The 20,874-nt window shown below is 47.6% G+C and overlaps 1 protein-coding gene across 2 annotated transcripts in view; it reads left to right on the top strand.

Annotated features, from left to right (window-relative positions):
* Nucleotides 1-351: 351 nt before the first annotated feature.
* KIF26A (kinesin family member 26A) overlaps nucleotides 352-20,874 on the top strand; it is a 94,578-nt gene continuing 74,055 nt past the window's right edge. Inside the window, exons 1-2 of one of the 2 annotated variants that reach the window (XM_085547763.1) lie at nucleotides 352-501; nucleotides 2,222-2,485. In XM_085547763.1, coding sequence (XP_085403889.1) covers nucleotides 367-501; nucleotides 2,222-2,485 — 399 coding nt within the window. In that variant the 5' untranslated portion in view covers nucleotides 352-366. Of the gene's footprint in view, nucleotides 502-1,788; nucleotides 2,027-2,221; nucleotides 2,486-20,874 lie in introns of those variants that run through there. The other variant, XM_085547765.1, reaches the window with a different exon arrangement.

Here is a 20,874-nt window from a genome sequence, read left to right on the forward strand (position 1 = left end):
GGCCGGGGGGAGGAGGAGGGTTGTACAGAGCGGGGAGAGCGGCGGGGAGAGGCAGGGAGGTGCCCGGCTGCGCTCCCTCAGCCCGGCGGTGCGCATCCTCTCTCTCGGATGAAGGAGTAACGCACCCGCGTGTTTGGCTTCCCCCCCCCCTCCCCCTACCCCCTTTTTTAAGGGGTGAGGGGTGTTGGCTGCTTTTCTTTCTTCTTTTCTTTTCTTTTTCTTTCTTTCTTCTTTTCTTTTTTTTTTTTTTTTTTTTTTCCTCCTTCCTCCCCGCCCTCCCTCCCCCCCCCCAACACACACACACAGTTTCTGCATCCAAACACATCGCCTCCTCCCCAGGAGCCGGATATTTCCCACCCTCAAACTATGGCTTTTCCCAAACCTCCCGACGCGTCAACCGCCCCGAGGAGAAGCCCCGGGCTGCTGGAGATCGGCGCTCTGTGCTTGGATTCGGACATCATCTTCGGCTTCACCAGCCACCTTCTGAGGCGCAAAACCAAGGTAAGGGCACCTCGCCCGGCTGGGGGCGGATGAGGGGCGGGGAGGGGAGGTTGAGGCGACGGCAAACTTGCAGCGGATGGAAGTTGGCGGCTCTGCGGGCTTTCAGCACCACGAACAGTGCGGGCGGCTCCGCGGAGCGGCGCGGAGGAGCGCGGGGGCATCGCCTCCATCCAACCCGAGAACGTCTCGGATGGAGCGTTGTGCGGGAGCCGCTCGGACACCAGAAATACCCTTAAACTTTGTTCCGGCTCCGGACAGCGGTACGCGGGTATCGCAGAGCTGGGCCGGGAGAGAACGCGGCAGCCCCAACCCCCAGGGGACAGGCACCCGTTTCTATTTTTTGGAGGGGGGGGGCTCTTCAAACACGTGGTCAGGAAAGTTTAAGCGGCGAAGAAGATGCCTGATGGGGAGGGGTTGAAGATGTCTCTTGGGGAGGGGGGAATTAATGCGTAGCCCTGTACATTTCAACCCCAATGTTCCCCGTGCTGGGCGCTGCTCCCCGCAGCGCAATGCTGTGCTCCGGTCCCACCGCGCGTCACCGGGGTCGAACCGGGAGCCGAGCTCAGCAATGCGGTGCCGCAATGCGGCCGGAAGGTGGCACCATAGCCACAGCAACGGCGGAGCCGGGGAGGGACCGAGCCCCGCAGAGCGCCCGCCCGGCCCGGCTGTCCGAGCAATGCGCCGCCGCCATGGGGCAGAGGGACCGGGCTGCGGGAGGGGGGGGGGGAGTGGGAGTGGGAGACAGAGGCGCCTGTGGCTCTCTCTGGGGGAGAAAAACTTTAAGAAGGAAAAAAAGCGAAATACGCGAACCGGAGCGACAGCCAAGTAGACAATTAGCTGGGAGCGTTAATTTCCCCATCTGTCGGGTCAACAGTCGCGGGTAGAAACACCGCGGCGCCCCCATCGAGCGGCTGCGGAGCCGGCTCAGGGAGGGCGGATGCGGTAGAGGGTGGGGGAGCCCCGACACCTGCAGAGGAGCGACGGGACATTCCCTCCCCCCCTCCCCCCCGATTGCCCCGACGCCTGCAGGGCTCCCCGATACTGCAGCCGAACGGCACCCCGTCCGTTTCGCCCCGCTACTGCAGAATTAGGGGTTGTCAGTGCACAACGCCCCGAGCACAGCGGTTTGGGACTGTCCCGTAGGGCCGCTATGAAAACATCACCCCCCTCACCTTCCAAACCCAACCCCAGCCCGCCCCGCTTACCCCACCCCGCCCGGCCCCTCCTCCCCTGCCCGGAGAGCACTTTTGCAGCTTTTTTTCCGACGTGCTCCGGCTCCTTCTCCGTGCTGCCGTGCTGAGCTCACTTCGCCTCTCTCTCCCGACCCAAACTTCGCTCCATCCGCAGCATGGGAGGCAGCATCACCTAGCGCCGACCCCCGCCTTTCCCTCTGCCCACCATGGGCTCCTTGCACCGCCGGGCACTGTGCCGCCCGTGATAGCGGAGCGGGGGCGCGTCCCCACCCTCCAACATGAGCGCGGTGACCGGGCGGAGGGGGCCGGGGCTGGAACCCCGAGCAGAGGGGGTGAGTTGTGGGAGCGCTGCTGCCCGCGCGTGGGTTATTGTTGGATAACTTCATTTATTTATTTCATTTTGCCGCGTCTTTATTTATTTATTTCACCCCCCCCCCCCCCCGCGGGGCGGGTGGCTGAGGTGGGTGGGAGTGGTGCCGAGCTTTCCGCGATGCTCGGCGTTGAAGCTCTCTTTGCTCTCTCCGCAGGTGGCGGAGGGGAGCGCGGGGCGGGAGCTCTCCCCTCGGAAAAAACCTCCGTCCGTCGCCTCCTCCGCCGCCCCCGAGGAGGAGCGCTGCGCCCGCCGCCCGCCGCCCGAAGGAGCGGGGTCCGCCGCCGTCGGGAGCGAAACGCGGCCGCTGGAGCGGGCGGCGGCCGGGGGCTGGTGCCGGAGCTGCCAGGCGCAGCTGGCCGAGCTGAGGAGGCAGGCGGCCAGGTTGGCTGCAGGCGGCTGCCCGCCCAACGCCCCGCCGGTAAGTGGGGGCTGCCGGCTACGGGAGGGGGGCAAACTCGGTCCCGGGGCGTGCAGGTGTGTGCCCCGCGGATAAGGCACCCCCGGTGCTTTGCGAAGCGGGAGGGCGCTGCGAAAGTTTCAGGGTTTGCAGGCGCTGGTTTATCGGAAAGTGCCGCTCCGTGCTCTTCTGTTCGGGTACCGCTGTCTGCTGCCGGGATAAAGAAACTGAAATAAGAACTGACTTTGATGGGGGCAGCGGGGCTGCGCGTCGAGCTGCGGGACCTGGCTTTCTCCGCACTGCCCCGTTTGTGGGAGCGCACTGAGGCTGCCGGGGGTTCAGCTCGGCTCCTCCTCCAGAGGGGGACGTGAAACGCGGCTGACCTTCCTCCCTCCCCTCCCTATGCCCCCCATACACATCCCCCCGTGGTGGTGGTCGGGCGGTGCTCTTCAGGTTCCTGAGGTCTTGGGGTCACTCAGGGTGGTTTCCCTCGAGTCTGTGCCTCGTGGTGACTCTGGCAGTGAGTGCATAAAGTGCTCCTGAGGTGCCCAGATGTGCACTGTTCTTCTTTCTATGTTGTTGTCTATCAGAGATCTTTATCATTGCTTCTAGGCTGTCTTCCTTAAGTGACTGTGTGAAACAAAGGTGATACAGGTGGAAAAACACTGAGCTTTGGGACCTGGGGAGACCCTTGGAGTTCAGAGATGGGGCCAAACGCAGTAGAAGACCCCGAGGTTCTGTTTCAGGGCACCAAAAACCCGTGTTGGGTTTTTGATAACGTTTGGCAGAGAGGCATTGTTTTCTAAACAATGCTTATCTGGATGGCTGCAAGAATTGGTCTGTGGGGGGGGGGTAGGGGGGAAGGGTCTGGAGAGGAAGCCAAACCCTATTGACCTTCATTTTCATTCAAAGAGTTCCTGTATGATCTACAGCATTCCCATTGAATCTAAATATAGTTTTGTTTGGAAGTGCATTGTGGAGCAGTGTCAGCAAGGTTTGTGTTCTCAAGCCTGGCCCCAAACCCTTTGAAATTTACAGGGAGTCCCTGTGCTGACCAATTGGATCAATTTTGAGCTCTTCTTCTGCAGCATAAAGGTCTCGGATTGGGATGGTCAGACCTTTTGTTTCATGGATGGTTTAATTCCCATTGTGAGATCCGTTTGATAGGGATGGAGCAGGGTGCGTGCAACCCAGTTCCCATCACTGCAGTGGGACCCATCCCTGATGGGATGAGTTGTGTGGGGAAGGACCAGGCCAGGTGTGTGGGGAGCAAAGGGCTGTGTCTGTGTGGTCCTTTCCCTCCGGTCCTTCATAAGCACTCGATGACGGGTGAATGAATGAGTGAATCCTGCTTTTCTGCAGCGCGCCTAGGAAAGCAATAACAGAGCCATCATCACAGTGCTGGAACCTTGACAGGCTTAGTCACGGAGTCACGGGTACCTGGGGGGTTACTGGGTGAGCAGCATACTGATACTTGGGGTCTTTTGAAACTAAGTTTTCCAGCATGCATGAGACCTTTGGCCTTAACTTGAAAGCTCAGAGGCCCTTCACCCAGGCAGTGAGCTGCTCCTAGGGTAGGAAGATGCAGCAAGCAACCCCACTTGCTACCTTCTGCCCTGCAGATAGCAGGAGATACCCAGCAGAGTTTGGGGTGCTCAGCTGCAGCTTGTTGGCCATGCAGTGGGAATCTGATGCAATAAGCTGGCAGGCTGAGCACACTGTAATGTTTGTGCCAGAAAGGCAGCTTGCATTTTTTTTCCCCCTTTCTTTCTTTCTTGTTTAATTATATAACAAGACATCTGAAAACGCAGCTCTTCCCCCTGAGTTTTGTGCCTGTGCAGTAAAGGTCCAAAGAGTTTCTTTTAATGCACTGTCAGAGGAAGAAGCAGCTCCCTGGTGAGTGAATGCAGGAGGCTGCTGTTGGGAGCACACTGCTCTCACAGCCCTGTCCTTTGCTGTGGCAGTGAAGGGATCTTTCAGCACAGGTTGAGAAAGATTTCCACACCTGGTTTAAAGCCCTTTGGAAAGGTGGGTGGGAGCCTGGGAGATGAAAGAAGGGCCAGTTTCCTGCTGTTGATATCTGTGCTGATGAAAGGGAGCAGTTGTATTCTTCTGCGTGGGGCAGCTGACAGGGGATTGAATTCACATTAGAATAAAAAACCAAGGCACTGTTTGCAGTCTGCGGGGATAACAGATCTAATTGCTTGGGAGGGCGGTGATTCATCGTTTGTGTGTTGCTGTCCTTTCAATTAGACTTATTTAAAATATATAAATAACGTAAAGTTTCGGTGCTCAGATGATGTGCATTGATTACAGAATGCTGTTCGTTGTTTGGGGCTTTTTTCAAGTTCTCCGAATCTCTGTTGACAAATGATATAGAGATAGATCTCTTTGCTTATGTTACAACTCCTTTGCAGTTCTCTTAAATATAGGATTTATTGCTCCCCCACGCTGCCGATTCCCTTCTTTTTGCTGCTGTTGTCTTTACGGTTTGCTGCCACAGTGAGGCTGTGAGCGAATCAGAATCAGCACAGATGAGGGGGGTGGGGGGGAAGAAAAACAACAAAGTTCAATCTGAAAGTACCACAAATTGGCGTTTGGGTGTTGCAGCATCAGTTGTGGGTCGTGCACTGAACAAGTAGAGGAGGAGGAGGGAAAAAAAAGAAAGAAAAAAGTGCCTCATTTTATCCTTAATTAAAAGTTTTGCATGTGCCTTGCAGGCCTTGTCCCTGGGGAGCTGTAATGGGCTCCTGAGGCTCCTGAGTGCCTGGAAGCTGCTGCTGTTGGCAGCCTGAAGAGGTGGGTTGGTGGTCCCTGCCTGGCTGGCAAGGAGCCCCGAAAGCCACCCCGACAATTACCGCTAATTGGCATCATGGTTGGCAGTTTCACAAGAGAGGCTGAGGACTGAATGGAGCTGTGGATTAAATTAGTAATAATAATACTTAGCACCTAAAATCATCTTCCCAGTCCTTCACCAAGTGCTAATTAATTAATTTGCACGGTGCCCCTGCTCAGTAAACCTGATCGAGCTGTCGTGTCCAGAGAGGTGTGTGTAGGAATGAGGTGTGCCCCCCTAGGGAAGGGACGGACAAGGACAGCGCGTGGTGTACGACAAGCTGAGTAACAGCCGTACCCAGTTCTACTGAAACAGGAGTTTGTCGTCGGGACGTTGTCAGGAGGCCAAGATGAGAGGAAGTTTTCTTTGGAAGCAGTCAGCAGACAACTGTGTGTCCCTCCCAGCCCAAGAATGACACCGTTTCATCTGTCCCCATCCCGTGCAGTTTGTGCTGTGCAGTGCGGGCACTATGTGATGGGAAGACATGAGTTCTGCATTATCATGAGTTCAGCTGAGTTCTCACTGTCCTACTTTCTGGGAGCTGCTGTTTTTCTGTGCTGGGATCCCTGTTGCATTACCTTCACTGTGTGCTTTATGGGGCACGCCACTGAAATGCTCCAGGAGTGTTTGGGAGCTGAAGGAGCGGTGTTGTGCCCTTGGGATGGAGAGTACTTTTCCTGATACATAAAGCCTTGTGTCGCCTGTATTCCCAGCCAACCCGGTATGCCATGGCTGGATACAGAGGTGTTTTACCAGTCCTGCTCTGGAGTGCTGGTGACCGGGATGGTTCATGCCCTCAACCGCTAATGAACCATGAATCATCTGATTCTGGCTCACCATGCAATCAGCATTCTCTGTGTTCGTAGAATAATACTTGGACTTATTGGAGTTGGAGGAGACACTTAAAGGCCATCCAGTCCAACTCCCTGCAGTGATCAGGGACACCTGCATATCAGGTGCTCAGAGCTCCATGCAGCCTGACCTTGGCTGTCTGCAGAGATGGGGCATCCACCATCTCTCAGGGCAACCTGTGCCAGTGCCTCACTAATCTTATTGTAAAAAATTTCTTCCTTACTTCCAGTCTAAATCCCCTCCTTTTTTAGCTTTAAACCCCTTGTCATGTCACAACAGACCCTGCTAGTCTTCCTCCTTCCTTCTTACAGCCTGCCCTTTAGACACTGAAACACACTCAGCTCTTCCCAGAGCCTTCTCTTCTCCAGGGTGAGCAGCCCCATCTCTCTTAGCTTGTTCTTGGAGGAGAGATGTTCCATCCCATGGTGTTTGTATTACTTGGGTTGAGCTGGAGGAACCTGCTCTGTTGAGGAAGGGGAGTCCCAGGAGCCTCCCACCACACCTGCTGCTTCCCACATCCATGGGTACACCTGTGTGATGCTGATGGCATTACTCAAACAGGAAACAAAGAACAAAGTTTTGGGAACAGCATGCACTTCCCTGTGGGTTTCTCATTCATGCTAAATAACCCAATGTATTTCCACCAGCAGCAGAGCTCAGGAAGGATGGTTTAGTTGGATGAGTGTGTCGATCACCTCCTTGGCTCTCCTTGTGCCTCTGTACTGATCCCAGGTGTTTGTGTTGCTGGTGACTTGAAAAGAGGGAGCCGTGCCTTTTGGAGATGCACACATGCTGACAGTGAGCTAATATTACCTGGCAACTTGTCTGCTGTTGAACCAGTACCAGGCTGTGTCTGCATAGCTCCTCTCACTCTGGGAGTTATGGGCACTTGCTCTGAGTGTCCAACCTCAATTACAGATCATATGACAGGTTCCAAAGCTGTAGGAGAAGAATGAAAGACCTGAGTCTTGGCCAATCTCAGTGTGCTCCCTGACCAAAGGGCTGTTTTTCTTTCCATAGGAGGCCTTATGTAACCAGGCTGACATGGATAAGGGATGCTGAGCAGCAGAACTGTCTTATACCTCTGCGGAGTAATTGAGTGTTCAAGGCTCTTTACAAGCACTGAGTGCACCTTAGAATGTTCTGTATTTAACATTTCAAAAAGTACATAAGTGGAAAAGTAAAGTCTCAGTTAATAAATATGAAACTACGGGGCGTTTTTTGAGGTGCACTTTTAATATTTAATTTTGCAAGAGAGGCTCTTGCAGGGACTTGGCTGTAGAGTGCTTGGGGCTATAAGCTCAGATACAGATTGCAGGTACTGTCTAATAACAGGGTTAGTGACAACACCATGTCAGATATGTTGACACGAGCCGCTCACTTGTTTCAGTCTGTGCAGCAGCCCTCATGCTGTAGGGCAGGCCGAGGAACCTAACTGTAATGTGTTTGCTTTAGACATTTAGGATTTTCAAGCATGCCCTTTTAAAATGCAGGTGAGTAGGATTATCCTGCAGTCAGGATGCCTGAGGCCACAGACCTTCTCGCTGGGGGATCTGCAGAGGGGGGGAGCAGGGGTTGCGCAATTAGCTGGAGGTGCTGCGGTCTCCAGCTAGCTGGGGGTAATTAGTATTGCTGTGGCTAATGCCTTCAGCACCCTGCCCTATTAGGGGAAAGGGAGGAAACACATAAACCATTTCAAAATCCCAGGGGGTGGAAAAGAGCATCTGCTGCTAACATCTGAGGTTACTTTGAACCTGTTGAAATATGTAGTTGCTGCTTTATTGTTTTTGCCAAGAGTTTCCACCTACAGTGATCCCAGCCTCTGGCTTGTTTGCAGGGAGGTTATAGGAGGCAGCAGTCATCCTCCTCTCCCATGGCCCACAGCAGCTGATAGCGGCTGCTCTTCTGGGCCTGACAGTGCCAGGGAACGTCTGGAGCAAACGGGATTTGGCTTTCTCAACAGCAGAACTGTCTGCTAAGTGTACATGGCTGTTTGGGTTTCCTGCTGCCTGGGTACTTCACAGCTGAGTCTCCCTCCCTAGTGGTGATGAAGGTCTGGATGTGGTCTGGGGCAACCTCCTCTAGGTGTTCCTCCTTGAACAGGGGTTGGACCAGATGGAACCAGAGGCTCCTTCCAACCTCAGCCATTCTGCTGGCCTTCACTATGTGGGTCCAAATCCTGTTTCCCACTGTGAAGATGCTGATGTAGGGAAGAACCAGCTCCACTCTGTGTAGAGAAGGAAAATCTATATGAAATTGCACGTTTGTGCTGTGGGGAACTTTTCTCTGATGATGCTGTTACATTTGTCAAAGTTGGATTGCTTTCATGAGCTACGTCCGTTTGGATATTATACACAGCAAGTGTGGCAAGCAGCTGTAAAACTGAGAGTATCACATCCCCTTTTTATGTATGTATTTATGTATTTTCTTACTGGAAATCTATGAAACTTGATTTGTCTGAGTTTGCCTCTGACCTCAGACCTGCAGCACTGGAATAACTGTTTTGTACTTACGTTTCTAGTATAGCCACTGATGGAAAACACCTTCAGGAAGGCATGAGTTCTGTCTGTGTTACTGGCCATGCACTCGATCAGAATCAGGCTGACTTCTTATACAAGTGTCTTCTGGCTCTGGGTAGTGTTTCAAATGGGTACTTGAAGGAGGTAACTTGGACATAACTTTCATGGGAATCAAGTCTTCTGCTGCTGCCTTTGCCATTGGAGGAATGTTCGGGCACTGGGTAGGGATGTGAGTCGTGATAATCTGTGAAGAAAATTGCCAGTTCTCATGGAGAGGGGTGGTAAGGCTGTGGAAAGTGCTGCAGAGGATGTCTGGGCTAAGTGGAGCCTGCTTAAGTAGAGGGTATCAGATCAGCTCGGGGAGCGTGGATTAAAGCAGTACCAATGGCATCTAAAAGGGGCTTATCTTCAGGCTGTGCTGTGATCCCTGTGATGAAACCAGAAAGCTGCCTTGAGGAAATGGGGTGTGCCCCTGCAGTACGTCAGGAGTGCTTCAGTGGCTTCAGTCCCCCTTTCCGCTGTTGAAGTTCGTGCCAAAGTGTGTTACTTATTAGCTTTCATTTGAAATGTTTTGGTTTGAAATGGAAAATAAAAAGATAAGTTTATACAGAAATCCAAGAGCAAGGCTTCAAATGATTATCCCAAGCCAAGGGTGGGGCTAATGTTTCTTTGCAGAAGCAACGTATTCTGTAGGATAAGTTTAAGTGAATGCAAGCTTCTGCTGTATGGTTCTTTGCACTGACCGCTTTGCTTTGAAGCTGCGTGAACTTTGAGGGCGTAACTGGCAGATGTTCATTTTCATGCTGGAGAAAGAATGTTTAGCTGGTATAAATAAACCCACCTATTTTAGGCAGCGTAATGCCATTGTTGCAAGTTTGTTTCATCACTACCAGTCTGACTGTTGGATGCATCACTCAAATGTAGGGTGAATCAGCGGAATCTCAGCACTTGATCACACAAACACACACAAAAAAAGGCTTAGGTGCACACAATTATCCTTCTTTCTGAGTCAGGCCTTAAAATCAGTCTTTGATCAGCATTCCTGGAATTTGGCAGACTGCTCTCAGCTTCTGCTGGGGTTGGGCCAGCGTTCCCGTATGTCAATACCTGTGCAGCATTGATTGAAATGTTGGGCAGCTGTGGGAAAATGATCAATTTTCATTTAGCTCTTAGCAAATCTTCCCCGGCTATTGCTGAGGGATTTTGCACTGCTGGGTGAATAGGATGGGAAATGTTCTGTACAGCTCTGAAATGTGATACTTCTGGCTAGGCTTGGCATTGACTGGCTTTCAGCACTAACAGCTACGGTGAAGTATTAGTCCTAGTTCTCACAGCTTTCAAAAGATAATGTTTAAATGTATTTCCTACTATTACCACAACAGGCAACTTGTTACAGCGTGGTTTCTGTTGCTGTCAGTGTGTGTAGATTGATCAGGGCTGATTACGTTGCAAATGGGCAGCGTTTGGCTGTGTGCTTTAAGTCATTTGGGAAGTTAGATGTCCTCAGTCTGCACTGTACATTCTTTATTGCCTTGTGTTGTTTTTACCGTATTGTTTGTGGTAGCGTGTATTTATTCCTTTTAGCATTGCTGTCATTCTCAGAGTACAACAGTTTCCTACAGCTTTTGTTGCAGCTGGTCTCTGTCTTGTTTATAAGCTCCCTTTAAATACTGAAAGGCCACAAAAGGATGTGGAAGACTTAAGAACTGTCTAGAATATGAAAACATATAAGTTGCTCCTATGATCAGGAAATCTGGCCATCCTTGTTTCAGTTCCTTTACTGCTTTTTGGTCAGTTGTAGAAGGACTAAGCTCCCCTGCTTGGAGCATTCAGCTCTTCCCTCAGTAGCATTTGGGTTCTCTTTGAGTGCCTCTGCATGAAACATGCTGGTGTTAATACTCACCCTCTCTTTAATACCGTACAGTCTGGAGTGTGTGGTGTAAAAGCAACTGCTTGTATCTACTGCCCAGCTGCGGCCAGGCTACAGCAAACAATGGCATGCTTCCCAGGAGGAAGAGTGGCTAAGAGCCAAGCCTTATAAATGTGCTTTGTCTGTGGAGTCCTTAGTAGATGCTGGTGTGGAAGTGGCTCCAGAAGCCAAGACTGCTGAGAGGCCTGGGCAACCCAGCACTGGCCCAGACTGGGCACATCCCCTTATGGCCTGTTTTGTGAAAGTAAATGATTTTCAGCTGCCATAAATAGTAAAAGTCGGATGGATTTGGTGTGTGTTCAGCAGATAAAGCTTCACTAGTGATGCCAGAGCTCATAGCATCCAAATGACTGAAGCAATGGTAGGGAAATAGTTGAGTAAGCTAATCCCTGGCAGCCAGGGTGAGAGGGATGTTGATTTCCATGTGCAGTGTTCTTAGAATAAATGGGAAGAGAACACTAACCTCTTCCAATGCTGTGCTCTTGTTGCATTGTTAGAGCAGCAGAGTTGTGTTGGTGTTTTGGCCTGGATTTAGTAAAATTGAATGGACTCTGAGGTGTTATTTGAGAAGTGTTGGCTGTGTTGTGATAATGGATCAGTTTTGTGCTGAACACGCGTGTGTGTTGTTGAGACTTAGCTTTATGAATCGGAGAGGAAACCAAGCTGAATCTGTGATGTAGACATCACATATACCCAGGTGTATGTCCTATTGCTGGGGGCATTGTGAAGAAGAGAGATGTTCCCATACCTGCTTGGCCTGGACCATCCAGTCCTTATGAAGCAGTCACTGGTGATGAAAAACTACAAAATGTATAAGAACTGTAGTAGGGATCCGTAATGGCCTTTGAAAGATGAGGTGAGGCAAAGGTGTGTTCGACAGTCATTTCAGGGCAACATCAGTGCTCCTTTTTCCAGTAGGTGTGCAGATGGGAGGGCTGGTTTGTCCCAGGTAATACCTTTGAAAGTTTCTTAGCCTTAATATGGACTACGGGCATTGCAGAGCTTTTGTAAGCTGTCTTGAAAACTATGCTGTGGGTGAAACATGGGCCAGGATTTGGCCTGTAACTATTTTGCCTGTAGCTTGTAATTAAATATAAAGCTAAACTCAGAATCCCCAATTAAAGTGTTTGTGTGTTAGTGTAGCTTGTGTAACTGAATGCAGAAGTGAGCCGTTCTGCCGTCTTCTGCTTGAAGATTTTGTTGCAAAGAAAAGAGAGTATATTTGACGTTCCTCCAACGAGCTCTCACAGGGGTAATTTTGTGTGGATGATTGAGAGGCGTGGAAACGCTGTGAGATATTGTCCTTTTGTGGGTTTTGTAAAGAGGAGATACAGTTGAAGTAATTTATAATACGCAGAATCTCAGCAGCCTGCTAAGAGAGCTTCCTTAAGCAATTACCTGTAAGAATAAAAGAAAAATCATTTATTATTGATAATTACATATTAAGAAATATTTCTTCTGGTATTGTTAATTTTTTATTTGTAGGCTCCAAAGGAGCGCAGAGTAACCCAAGTGTGGTTGGGGAAGAAAAATATGAGTTAAAGCATGAAAGTTTACATATTTTGCTTTTGATGGATTTATGGTTTTTAATTACATCTTCATGTCTTACATTGGGATCCCTGAGGGCCCTCTCTGAATTTTATGCTTGCACTCTTGTAACTGTGAGATGCTTTAACCTGCTGCCTTGTGCATTCCTACTGCTGCTCGACTGACCTCTGGTGAAGTTCCTTTTTATTCCAGTTTAAAATTTCAGACCCAAACAAAGAGCAAAAAAAATGTTCGTGTGATTTAGACTTTCTCAAGCCAATATGTTGTACTTATGAATCTCAGCCTATGAATGGGTTTCTCTTTTTCTCTCTTTTTCTGTGTGGAAGAATGGGCTTTGTGCTCATTTGCTGGTTTGTTGAGGAGCAGCAGCACCCTGGCCCCAGCTTATGGACTTCTTGTCTCTATTGTGGCTGTTTGGCAGTGAAAAGCAGTCCCGTCTTTGCTAACAACCCTTTGAGGAGCCATGGCTGGGTTTGAGGAATAGCATCTTCAACAACATGTAATCATGCATCTGGCAGCAGATCTCTTCCGTCTTTGGGTAAATACAGCAGTGGATTCTCATCTCACAACAGTTTTGCAGCATGGTTCATTTATTGGAAATGGAATTGGAAGCCTGTGTTGACAGGTGGAAAATGAAACCTATTGGCTCTGTGTGTTTTCTGTTGGTTTACACCAGCAAAACAGTGTTGGATCAGTGTGTGTATTTCAGATTCATTTCTCTATGTCTATTTTTCCATTCAGTGGGAATATGACTACCTGTGTTGAGGAGCGGGGTGGAACAGTGCCAGGATCTGTTTGGTGCAACTCAAACATAGCTTATCCAAATCTAACAGCTGTTTACCTAAGAGACAAACAACTCTGACTGATAATACTCAAAGGCTGCAAAAGATATTTGCCTGTGGACTGACTCTGAACATGAATATTCCACCCAACCTCTGGCATTTGAAAGCGACTGAAAGAAGAGGGTAACAGTCTTGCCTTTGGGAAAGCAAGGGCACCTGAAGAACAGAGTTTATGCTGCACCAGCACTACAGTATCTGAGGCCCTTTTCTCAGGCTTGTATTATATGTCCTTATTATTCTGGTCATGACCTCTCTTAAGTGATGTAGCCCAAGAGCAAAATAGTTCTGATTTGTACTATAAGATTTTAGTTGGATTGCAGCATCCTTCTGCCAAGTCTCTTGATAACATGGAAGATGTGTTACATGCAGCGCTGGCTTTTCTGACCCACCCCAGCTTCTTCACTCAACTTTTCATTACTGTGATAGGACTTGACACTTGTAGGATTGGGTGCAATGAAACGTAGACAGGCAAAGAACTGCAATGCAGAATAGTGGTAAACACTTGACCCTGGGAAGAGAACACAAGTGAGAATGCAAAAGCAGTGAGATGACACTTTGGAAGATTGTTACTTTTCTGTGTTTTGTTCTTGTAGTTTTCATTTCAGTTCCTCTCGTTAGTCCAAGTTTGATCTGATTTTCTTTTTCCTTGCCACTTGAACAACAGCCCTGTTTGTCAGTATTGGGCATCTGTTCTTCCAGTATTTAAAAGGACATTATAAACAGGAAGGAATTCAACTTTTTACAAGGGTAGATAGTGATAGGACAAGGGGGAATAGTTTTAAGCTCAGGGAGAGACGGTTTAGATTAGAAATCAGGGGGAAGTTCTTCACACAGGGAGTGGTGAGGTGCTGGAACAGCTGCTCAGAGACATTGTGGATGCCCCATCCCTGGAGGTGTTCAAGACCAGGTTGGATGGAGCCCTGGGCAGCCCGGTCTAGTACCAGATTGGAGGTTGGTGGCCCTGCCTGTAGCAGGAGGATTGGAACTTGGTGATCCTTGGAGTCCCTTCTAACTCAAGCCATTCTGTGATTCCTTTCTAACGGCTGTGGTCTGGCTTCCTGTGGAAGCAGTGAGAGGTCTGGTACAGAAGGTTGTCTCATTAAGCTTAAGGGTACAGAAGCAGCTTATCCACATCTAAAGGAGCGAGCTGAAAATGTCTCTGATTATTCAACAGCAACAAAAGTAGATCTGCTGAGTGAAAAAGCTGCCTCTTTCTATGCTTTGACAAGATCCTTTAAGTCTGTGTAAGAGCAAAGAGTTAAGGTAATCTTGATTTTTACAGAGGAGTTACCCAGGAGTCTTGTAGCTCAGCTGAATACAATGCAGGAGTGTCACCACTGTGAGATTAGAATAAGCTTCATTATCTTCAAAGAATGTTTACTTAATGGTTGGAAGCACTGTTTGTAGGTAGAGGTAGGAAATATCCTCAGGCAGAGAGGCGCTGATAGCATTGAAGTGAGCAGGAGTGTTTCTCCTGCATCCTTGCATCACATGTGCTTCTCCCAGCCTGCTTGGCTGCCTGCCTGCGCTCTCAAGTGCGCCGTTGGTATGGAGGTCTTCAAGAGATTGCCAAGGTAGTTTTGGATGCTCAGCACTGAATCCAAGCAGTATTTTTGCAGCTTTTGGATTACTTCTTTCTGCATCCTACCATCCCTGGCCTTTTACACGGCCACATATAATTGGTTAGCTTTTAGCCTTTGGCTTGCTTGTTTGTTTGTTTGCCTGTAATGTTCTTCTAGCTTTCTGTTAATTTTTAGGGCAGATGTGCTTGCAGGGCGCCTTCTGAAAGCGTATCCCTGAGTAGCCACAGGACAGTTGTCTGAGGAATGATGGGGCAATGCAGAAGGGAGCTGGGTGTGCTGCTTCTCAGCATGGGGCTATCAGTGGCACGTCCCGTGGTGTGATGGATGCTGGATGTGTCACAGTGTGTCACTGGCTCTGCTGGGAATCGCATTCTATCAGGGGAACGATCGTGGTGATAAACATCCCTTTCCAAAACCCTGGCATGGTAATGAGCTGAGGAATCAATTTCTGCTGATGTTTGTGCAATATTACATGTATTTTTCTTGTAAACATACATCCAGAAGTTTTCTTTAAAATACTGGTCAGAAATATTTTAAAATCTCAGAGCTTCAGGTATTCCAGCTGTCACTTGTAATCATATGGAAGACAATATGTGGTTGGTTTAGGTTTCTGGAGGCCACTTGTGCAGGACTTGGATCTTTTCTGTCTTTCCATCTTCAGAATCCCTTCTGATGGCAGTGAAGTTGCTTCTAATCTCCAGTACAAAAGAAAAGACTGCTTGGTAAAGACTGCATTAAATTTAATTTGTGACCCACTGGGGTACATAAACATATCCCACGTGCAAATATTTAATTCTTCCATTTTTCTCATGAGAACTTTACTGTAAAACTGGTCTTTAAAGCAAATTTGTGCCTCCTTGGCTTTATTTTGAAGACAAAGCAGAGATGCAGTGTTCTAGGCAGATATATTTTTGTTCCCAGCTGTTTTGAATGTTCATTTCATGTTAAGTCTTTGTTCAAACCAGTCCTATGTCATTAATGACTCTGGAGTAAGTAGGTATGCAGAGCTGGAGGAAATCCTGTTTTATATGTTCCTATTCTAGGAGAGCCTCACAAAGACTAACAATAATGCCGCTTGGTGAGGTAATGGGTAAACATAGTAAGAAATAAAAACGTGCTTACTCCTTGCTGAGGCAGAAAAATAGCTTATAAAGCACAATGTTGTCTTTGATACGTGTAGATAATCTGACCTGCTGCAGTCTGTGGATTAAGACGTGAGCTGCAGAGACTGGAACAGCTTCTTATGAAGAACCCGTCCCTCTGGTTGTAAAGGAGTTGTCAGCAAATGCAAATGAGAATGAAAAAGAAGTGGGAGCCCAGTCATAACCCAGTGAAGCCTCTTTAAAGGCTTGCCTTCAGTGGTCAGTTGATTTCTGTGGGAGGTGGAGGGCTACGTTGTGCTGCTCAGCACTGTGTGTCCTCATGAGTCCAACACAGGCCCTCAGTTCCAGTGATGGGTGGGTGATATTCAACCAGGCTCTGGTGATGCGACCTTTTAAAATTGTTTATTCTTAAATCATTAGATCGTGTATATATATTTGTTGTTGTTTTTCTTCTCGAGCCAGATTTTGTAGCATCATGAATACAGTGAAACATCCTGCCTCCAGCCTACTGGCGCTGTCTGTGCTATGGACTTCCCTAGGGGCTAGGGCAAGTCAACTAGCATTACAGTTTTAGATGCACTTACCCATTTAGCATATGCATTTTTCTCAGCATGCGATTATGGGCTGGTGAGTTGCTGTGTGTATACCAGGTCTCTCCAGCTGGTGCTCCTTATATATGCATCATTTTTTATGTGCATTGCTCTGGTGCATACACTTCAGCTATAGCACTGATCTCTCTGCACCTTTATATTTTTTTTTGAATGAGACAGCAGTGATTGCCTTTTCTTTGAGTAAGTAGGCAGAGTTGTACTTGTGGCATATTTTAAGACCACTTGGAAGTTATAAGCTTATTTAAACGCTTGTGATTCATCATGCTTTGCTTTATTTGATTTCTTAAATGTTAGCCACTGTGAACAGCCCTTAGGATTGGCCCCTTTTATTTGGGATACATCAGCTGAAGAGAAGGCAGCTGGTGTGCTGAAAGCATTGCTCTTGTAAGAATTTGGTGTGCAATTTGCTTGGCTAAGAAAAAACTCATTGATAGTTACCCTTGGCTTCTGCATTCTTTTTTGTTTCCTCCCCACCCCCCATTCCTAAAGTTGCCATCTTGCTCTGTTGGTTTAATGGTGATAATGCTGCAACATGTTAACCAGTGCTGTGCCTTCCAGGCAGTGAGAGATAACTGAGGAATGAGAGCAAGCCTGTGTGTGAACAGAATGGCTCTTGGCTGACTTAGGCTGATAGCGTTGGACACAGTCTTGATTGCTTGCTTGAAAGAGCATCTGATGCAGATGCATGCAAGACCCTTTTGGGGTCATGTGCTTTCCCACCCCTGTGATTGGTGCATGGGCTACCTTCAATGCTTTCTGCTGTCTTATGCTTTTGGAAAGGATATCTTGCCAGAAACCTTGTCCCAGGTGGAGGGAGCTCCTCCCTGATGGTGAGAGGGAGCTGGGCCACCTGTATTTATCACCTGTAGAGGAGCAAGCAATTATTGATCCCTTATGGGAATGGTAGTTCTGGATAGAGTATTTAGGGTAAGAGAGTGAAGGAGTGAATATGCATTGAGCACCCCAAGCTTGTAGCTACCTGGTAGAAAGTGTGTAGGAGAAGCTGCTTTGTAATGTGTGCTGGAAGCATCTCCCTGCCCCATACCCAAATAAATCCATTTCTGGGTTCAAGATGTGGGAGGGAGGGAAGCTATCCATGAACAGCTGCTTTCCAGAAGCACTTGAGATCAGAGTCTGAGTGTATATCACCTCTAGTGTATCTTGCTTGTTTCAGGTTATGTTATGATGGCAGTCCTGATCATTATCTCGTATTAATTTTCTAGAGCGTGATGTATGTGGATACACCTACTGCACTCAGATTTCACTGCAAGATTAGAGACATGTTTAGGAAATTAGTAATGAGAGAAAAACGCATAATTAAAAATGATATCAGTTTGGAAGCTCATCCATCTTCAGCCAGCTTGCTGGCACAGAAAGGAGTCTTACACAATGCTTAGTGGTGGGAAAACACATTTGGCTTTCTGCATTTTAAGCAGGAAGGAACTATTTAAATGGCAGACTTACAATAGTAATCAGGGCATTTACTTGGGAACGTTGCATTGCATATTGTAGCTGTGTGATGCTGAGGTAACTCAGCTTGTATAAAGTTCAGAAGGAGCTCATCTTGTTTTCTCTTAGTGATGCCTACAGACAATTGTTTTGTCTTATTTGAATCCTTTATAAAATAACCAGTCCTTGGAATGAAAATAGAATTCATATTTGAGGCAGTCAGATTTACATATGCTGGATGCTGTCTATAATGTTGTGATGCTGCACCGTTAACAACTTATTGTTTCCTGAGGTACAGTTTTATGTGAAATGTCTTGAATTCAGAGCCTGCAACAGAATTTTAGCTCTTCATCCCCAATGACCATTATAAATTTGCCATATGCCTAAAAATGTTCTCAGCACAACTGTGATTGTTCAGGCTGTGAATTTCCTCTCATTTTATGATGGGATCCTTAGTTCAGAATAAAATTACTCTTCTTCAGCACAAGGAAAAGCACCATTTGGTTGTATATGGTTCATTACAAAATGTGATAATTTTTTAAACATTGCAAGCAGCGCACTTGCTTTATTTGAGTTCTTTATGCCATTTTTCATGAGCAGTTAACGGTAACATGTTGTCATTCTTTGTCTTATTATATCTGTAAACTTGGTTATCTTTCTCTGTGGTCCAACTCACAAATACATAAAACTGAAGCAGATGTCACAGCAATAACCAGGTGTATGTTGGACTATTTTGCTAAGTTTTAAATGCTGCAAGGATGTTTCCTAGTCAAGTTTTTTAGCTAATGGATCTGTTTAGTAACTGGTTCTATCTGTTGTGCCTGACCTTGCGTCTGTTTTGCTTTTTTTTGCATCGAATCTGGATATTTTTATTTTTTTTTTAGCAACAGACTCGAAATAACCTTGTAGAGGGACACGCTTCTTCACTATCTGGAGTGTAGTCTGCAGAACTGCCGGCTGGCTTGTCATGCAGAGCTCTGTGTAACTTGTGATTTTGGTAAACTCATTAAATGTTTTAGAATTGCAAGTTTGACTGAGGGGGGGCTATATCCAGCTGGGCCTCCAAATGCAACCACTGTGTAAATATTTATCCTTGTTGCCTCTGTAAGCACTCTGGTGTAAAGCCAAGCGTGGAGGCTGGTGACAGACAAGATAGCTCTGCCTTTACTCCAGTGTCAGAGCTGAACGTTTCTGGGTGTCTGCTGATGGTGGCTGTTGGGTGTCTGATTGTTAGAGACAATGGCTGCTGTTAGCTGGGAGGACAGTGGGTAAGAAGGGTTTGGCAAAAAAGACCGAGGGAAGGACGACAAGCTGTTCTCAGCAGTGCTTCTAATGAGGAGTTGTTGGGTTGGCCAAGGGGACCTCATGGAGCTGGAGGTCAGCAGCTGTGATGGAGAGAGGTGGCAGCTTCTCAGTGATCCCTGTAATGCTCATCTGTGGAGGATTAGCCTTTCTGGAGAGAAACAAGGGGCAGCCACAGTCTCTGTTAATAGCCACTGTGGGGGCTGCGATGCAGTGCATGGAAAAGAGCAGGTGTGGATGTGTTCCAAGGATGCTTCCTACTGCCCTGTTCTTAGTGCCCAGAAGTGTCTGCGTGGTAGGAAGAGGAGACCCTTGGTTCTTAACCCTGCACAGCACTGCAGATTTGGACCCAGGCCAGGCTCTGGAGCTAGAACTGGATCTTTTATGAGCACTATTATGTATCAATGGAATGAAGAGAGAGAAAATCTTTTCCCAGGAATTAAATAATTGCTTCCTTGATGAAAGGACCCAACATCTGGCTCGTGTGCTTCATGTATTTTGTCATGTAGATGGAACTGTTTGCTTTGTTTCTGGCAATAACGTTAACTTATTAATGTATGAAGCTGTTTTTAGGTCAGGGGAAAACTGCATATAAATCTCAATTATGTGTAGTTGATTGTCTTTAACTCTTTATAAGATATAATTAGTGTCCAGTAATCATATTGTGGTGCTGTAGCTGTGATTAAGCCGGTAGTTAGCGTGCAGTGCAATTCTGGTTTTATAGACTGGAGCTAATGCTAGCTTGATTAAAATTAAGGATAAATATCAGCCTCTGTTGTTAGCTAGCTAATCTTCTCACCTTTCTGTGGGCCGGTTTCATTGCCTCCTGCAGTTCTGAGATGTGGCCGCCTGCTCCTGAGTGGATTCAGATTAAAAAGCTGGAATTTTTAATACATGGTGTCTCACGTTGGTGTGGAGCCACTTTCAATAACAGTGTCCAATATGGGAGGGAAGAAGTGGATTGCAGCAGGGTCTTCAAGGACAGTGACTTGGCACAGCGCTAGTGCCTAGAAATGTTTTGATCCTATTGTAATGAATAACTGCTAGTTCCTGTTGTTGTTTCTGTTTTGATTGAGAGCCCAGCCGGCGTATGGTGGAGATAGGATGTTAGGGCAGGGAAAGGAAGTAACTGTCAAAAGTGCATCTCCCTTAGGAAAGCAAGAATGTGGAGGTATGGTACAGTTGGGGTTTAAATAGCACTTATTTTTCCTTGATTTTTCATAGTGCATTGGCTGTATGCAATTTTCCACATGCTGGGTAATGGAAAGTTGGTCCCAGAGGAAGTTACTTTGTAGATAAAGTTTGGGATTATAAAATCAATCACTGTTGGGTCACTAATTGGTGTGGAAGATAGGAATTTCCTATACAGTATGATAAGTTCATTGGCTTTTTGGCAGGGTGTGCACAGCGAGCTGTTAGCCGATGATATTCTTTCCTGGTTCTGTTGTTAACTCAGGAAAAGCATCAGGTCATTTGTGGCTACACCCAGACTGCCGGTTTGTTTCAGAGGAGTGAGGAGGAGGGGGGGGGAAGTTTGATGTCATGTAGAATCTGCATGTGTTTTATGATGTTTGTTTTCATCTGTCTGTAGCATAATAGTGAATCTTGGCAGCCAGATAGTAGTTGTGAAGATTGATTGCTCTCAGTGTTAAGCATCTCACATCTCTGAGTTTATGTCAACACAAGCCTTCTTCCAGCAGCAGCATCTGGCTCATTGGCAAGATCTGTGGACAGTTGTTCTGATTGCTCTGGAGATGCCTCTGGTTGTCATGTGGATGCTGCCTTGGCTGTGCTGCTTTGTTATTCTAGCTGGTCCCGTTTTAATTGTATTTATT

This window comes from Coturnix japonica, chromosome 5, assembly GCF_054131305.1.
Source record: "Coturnix japonica strain WE chromosome 5, WE-NBRP24, whole genome shotgun sequence".
Taxonomy (NCBI): Eukaryota; Metazoa; Chordata; class Aves; order Galliformes; family Phasianidae; genus Coturnix; species Coturnix japonica.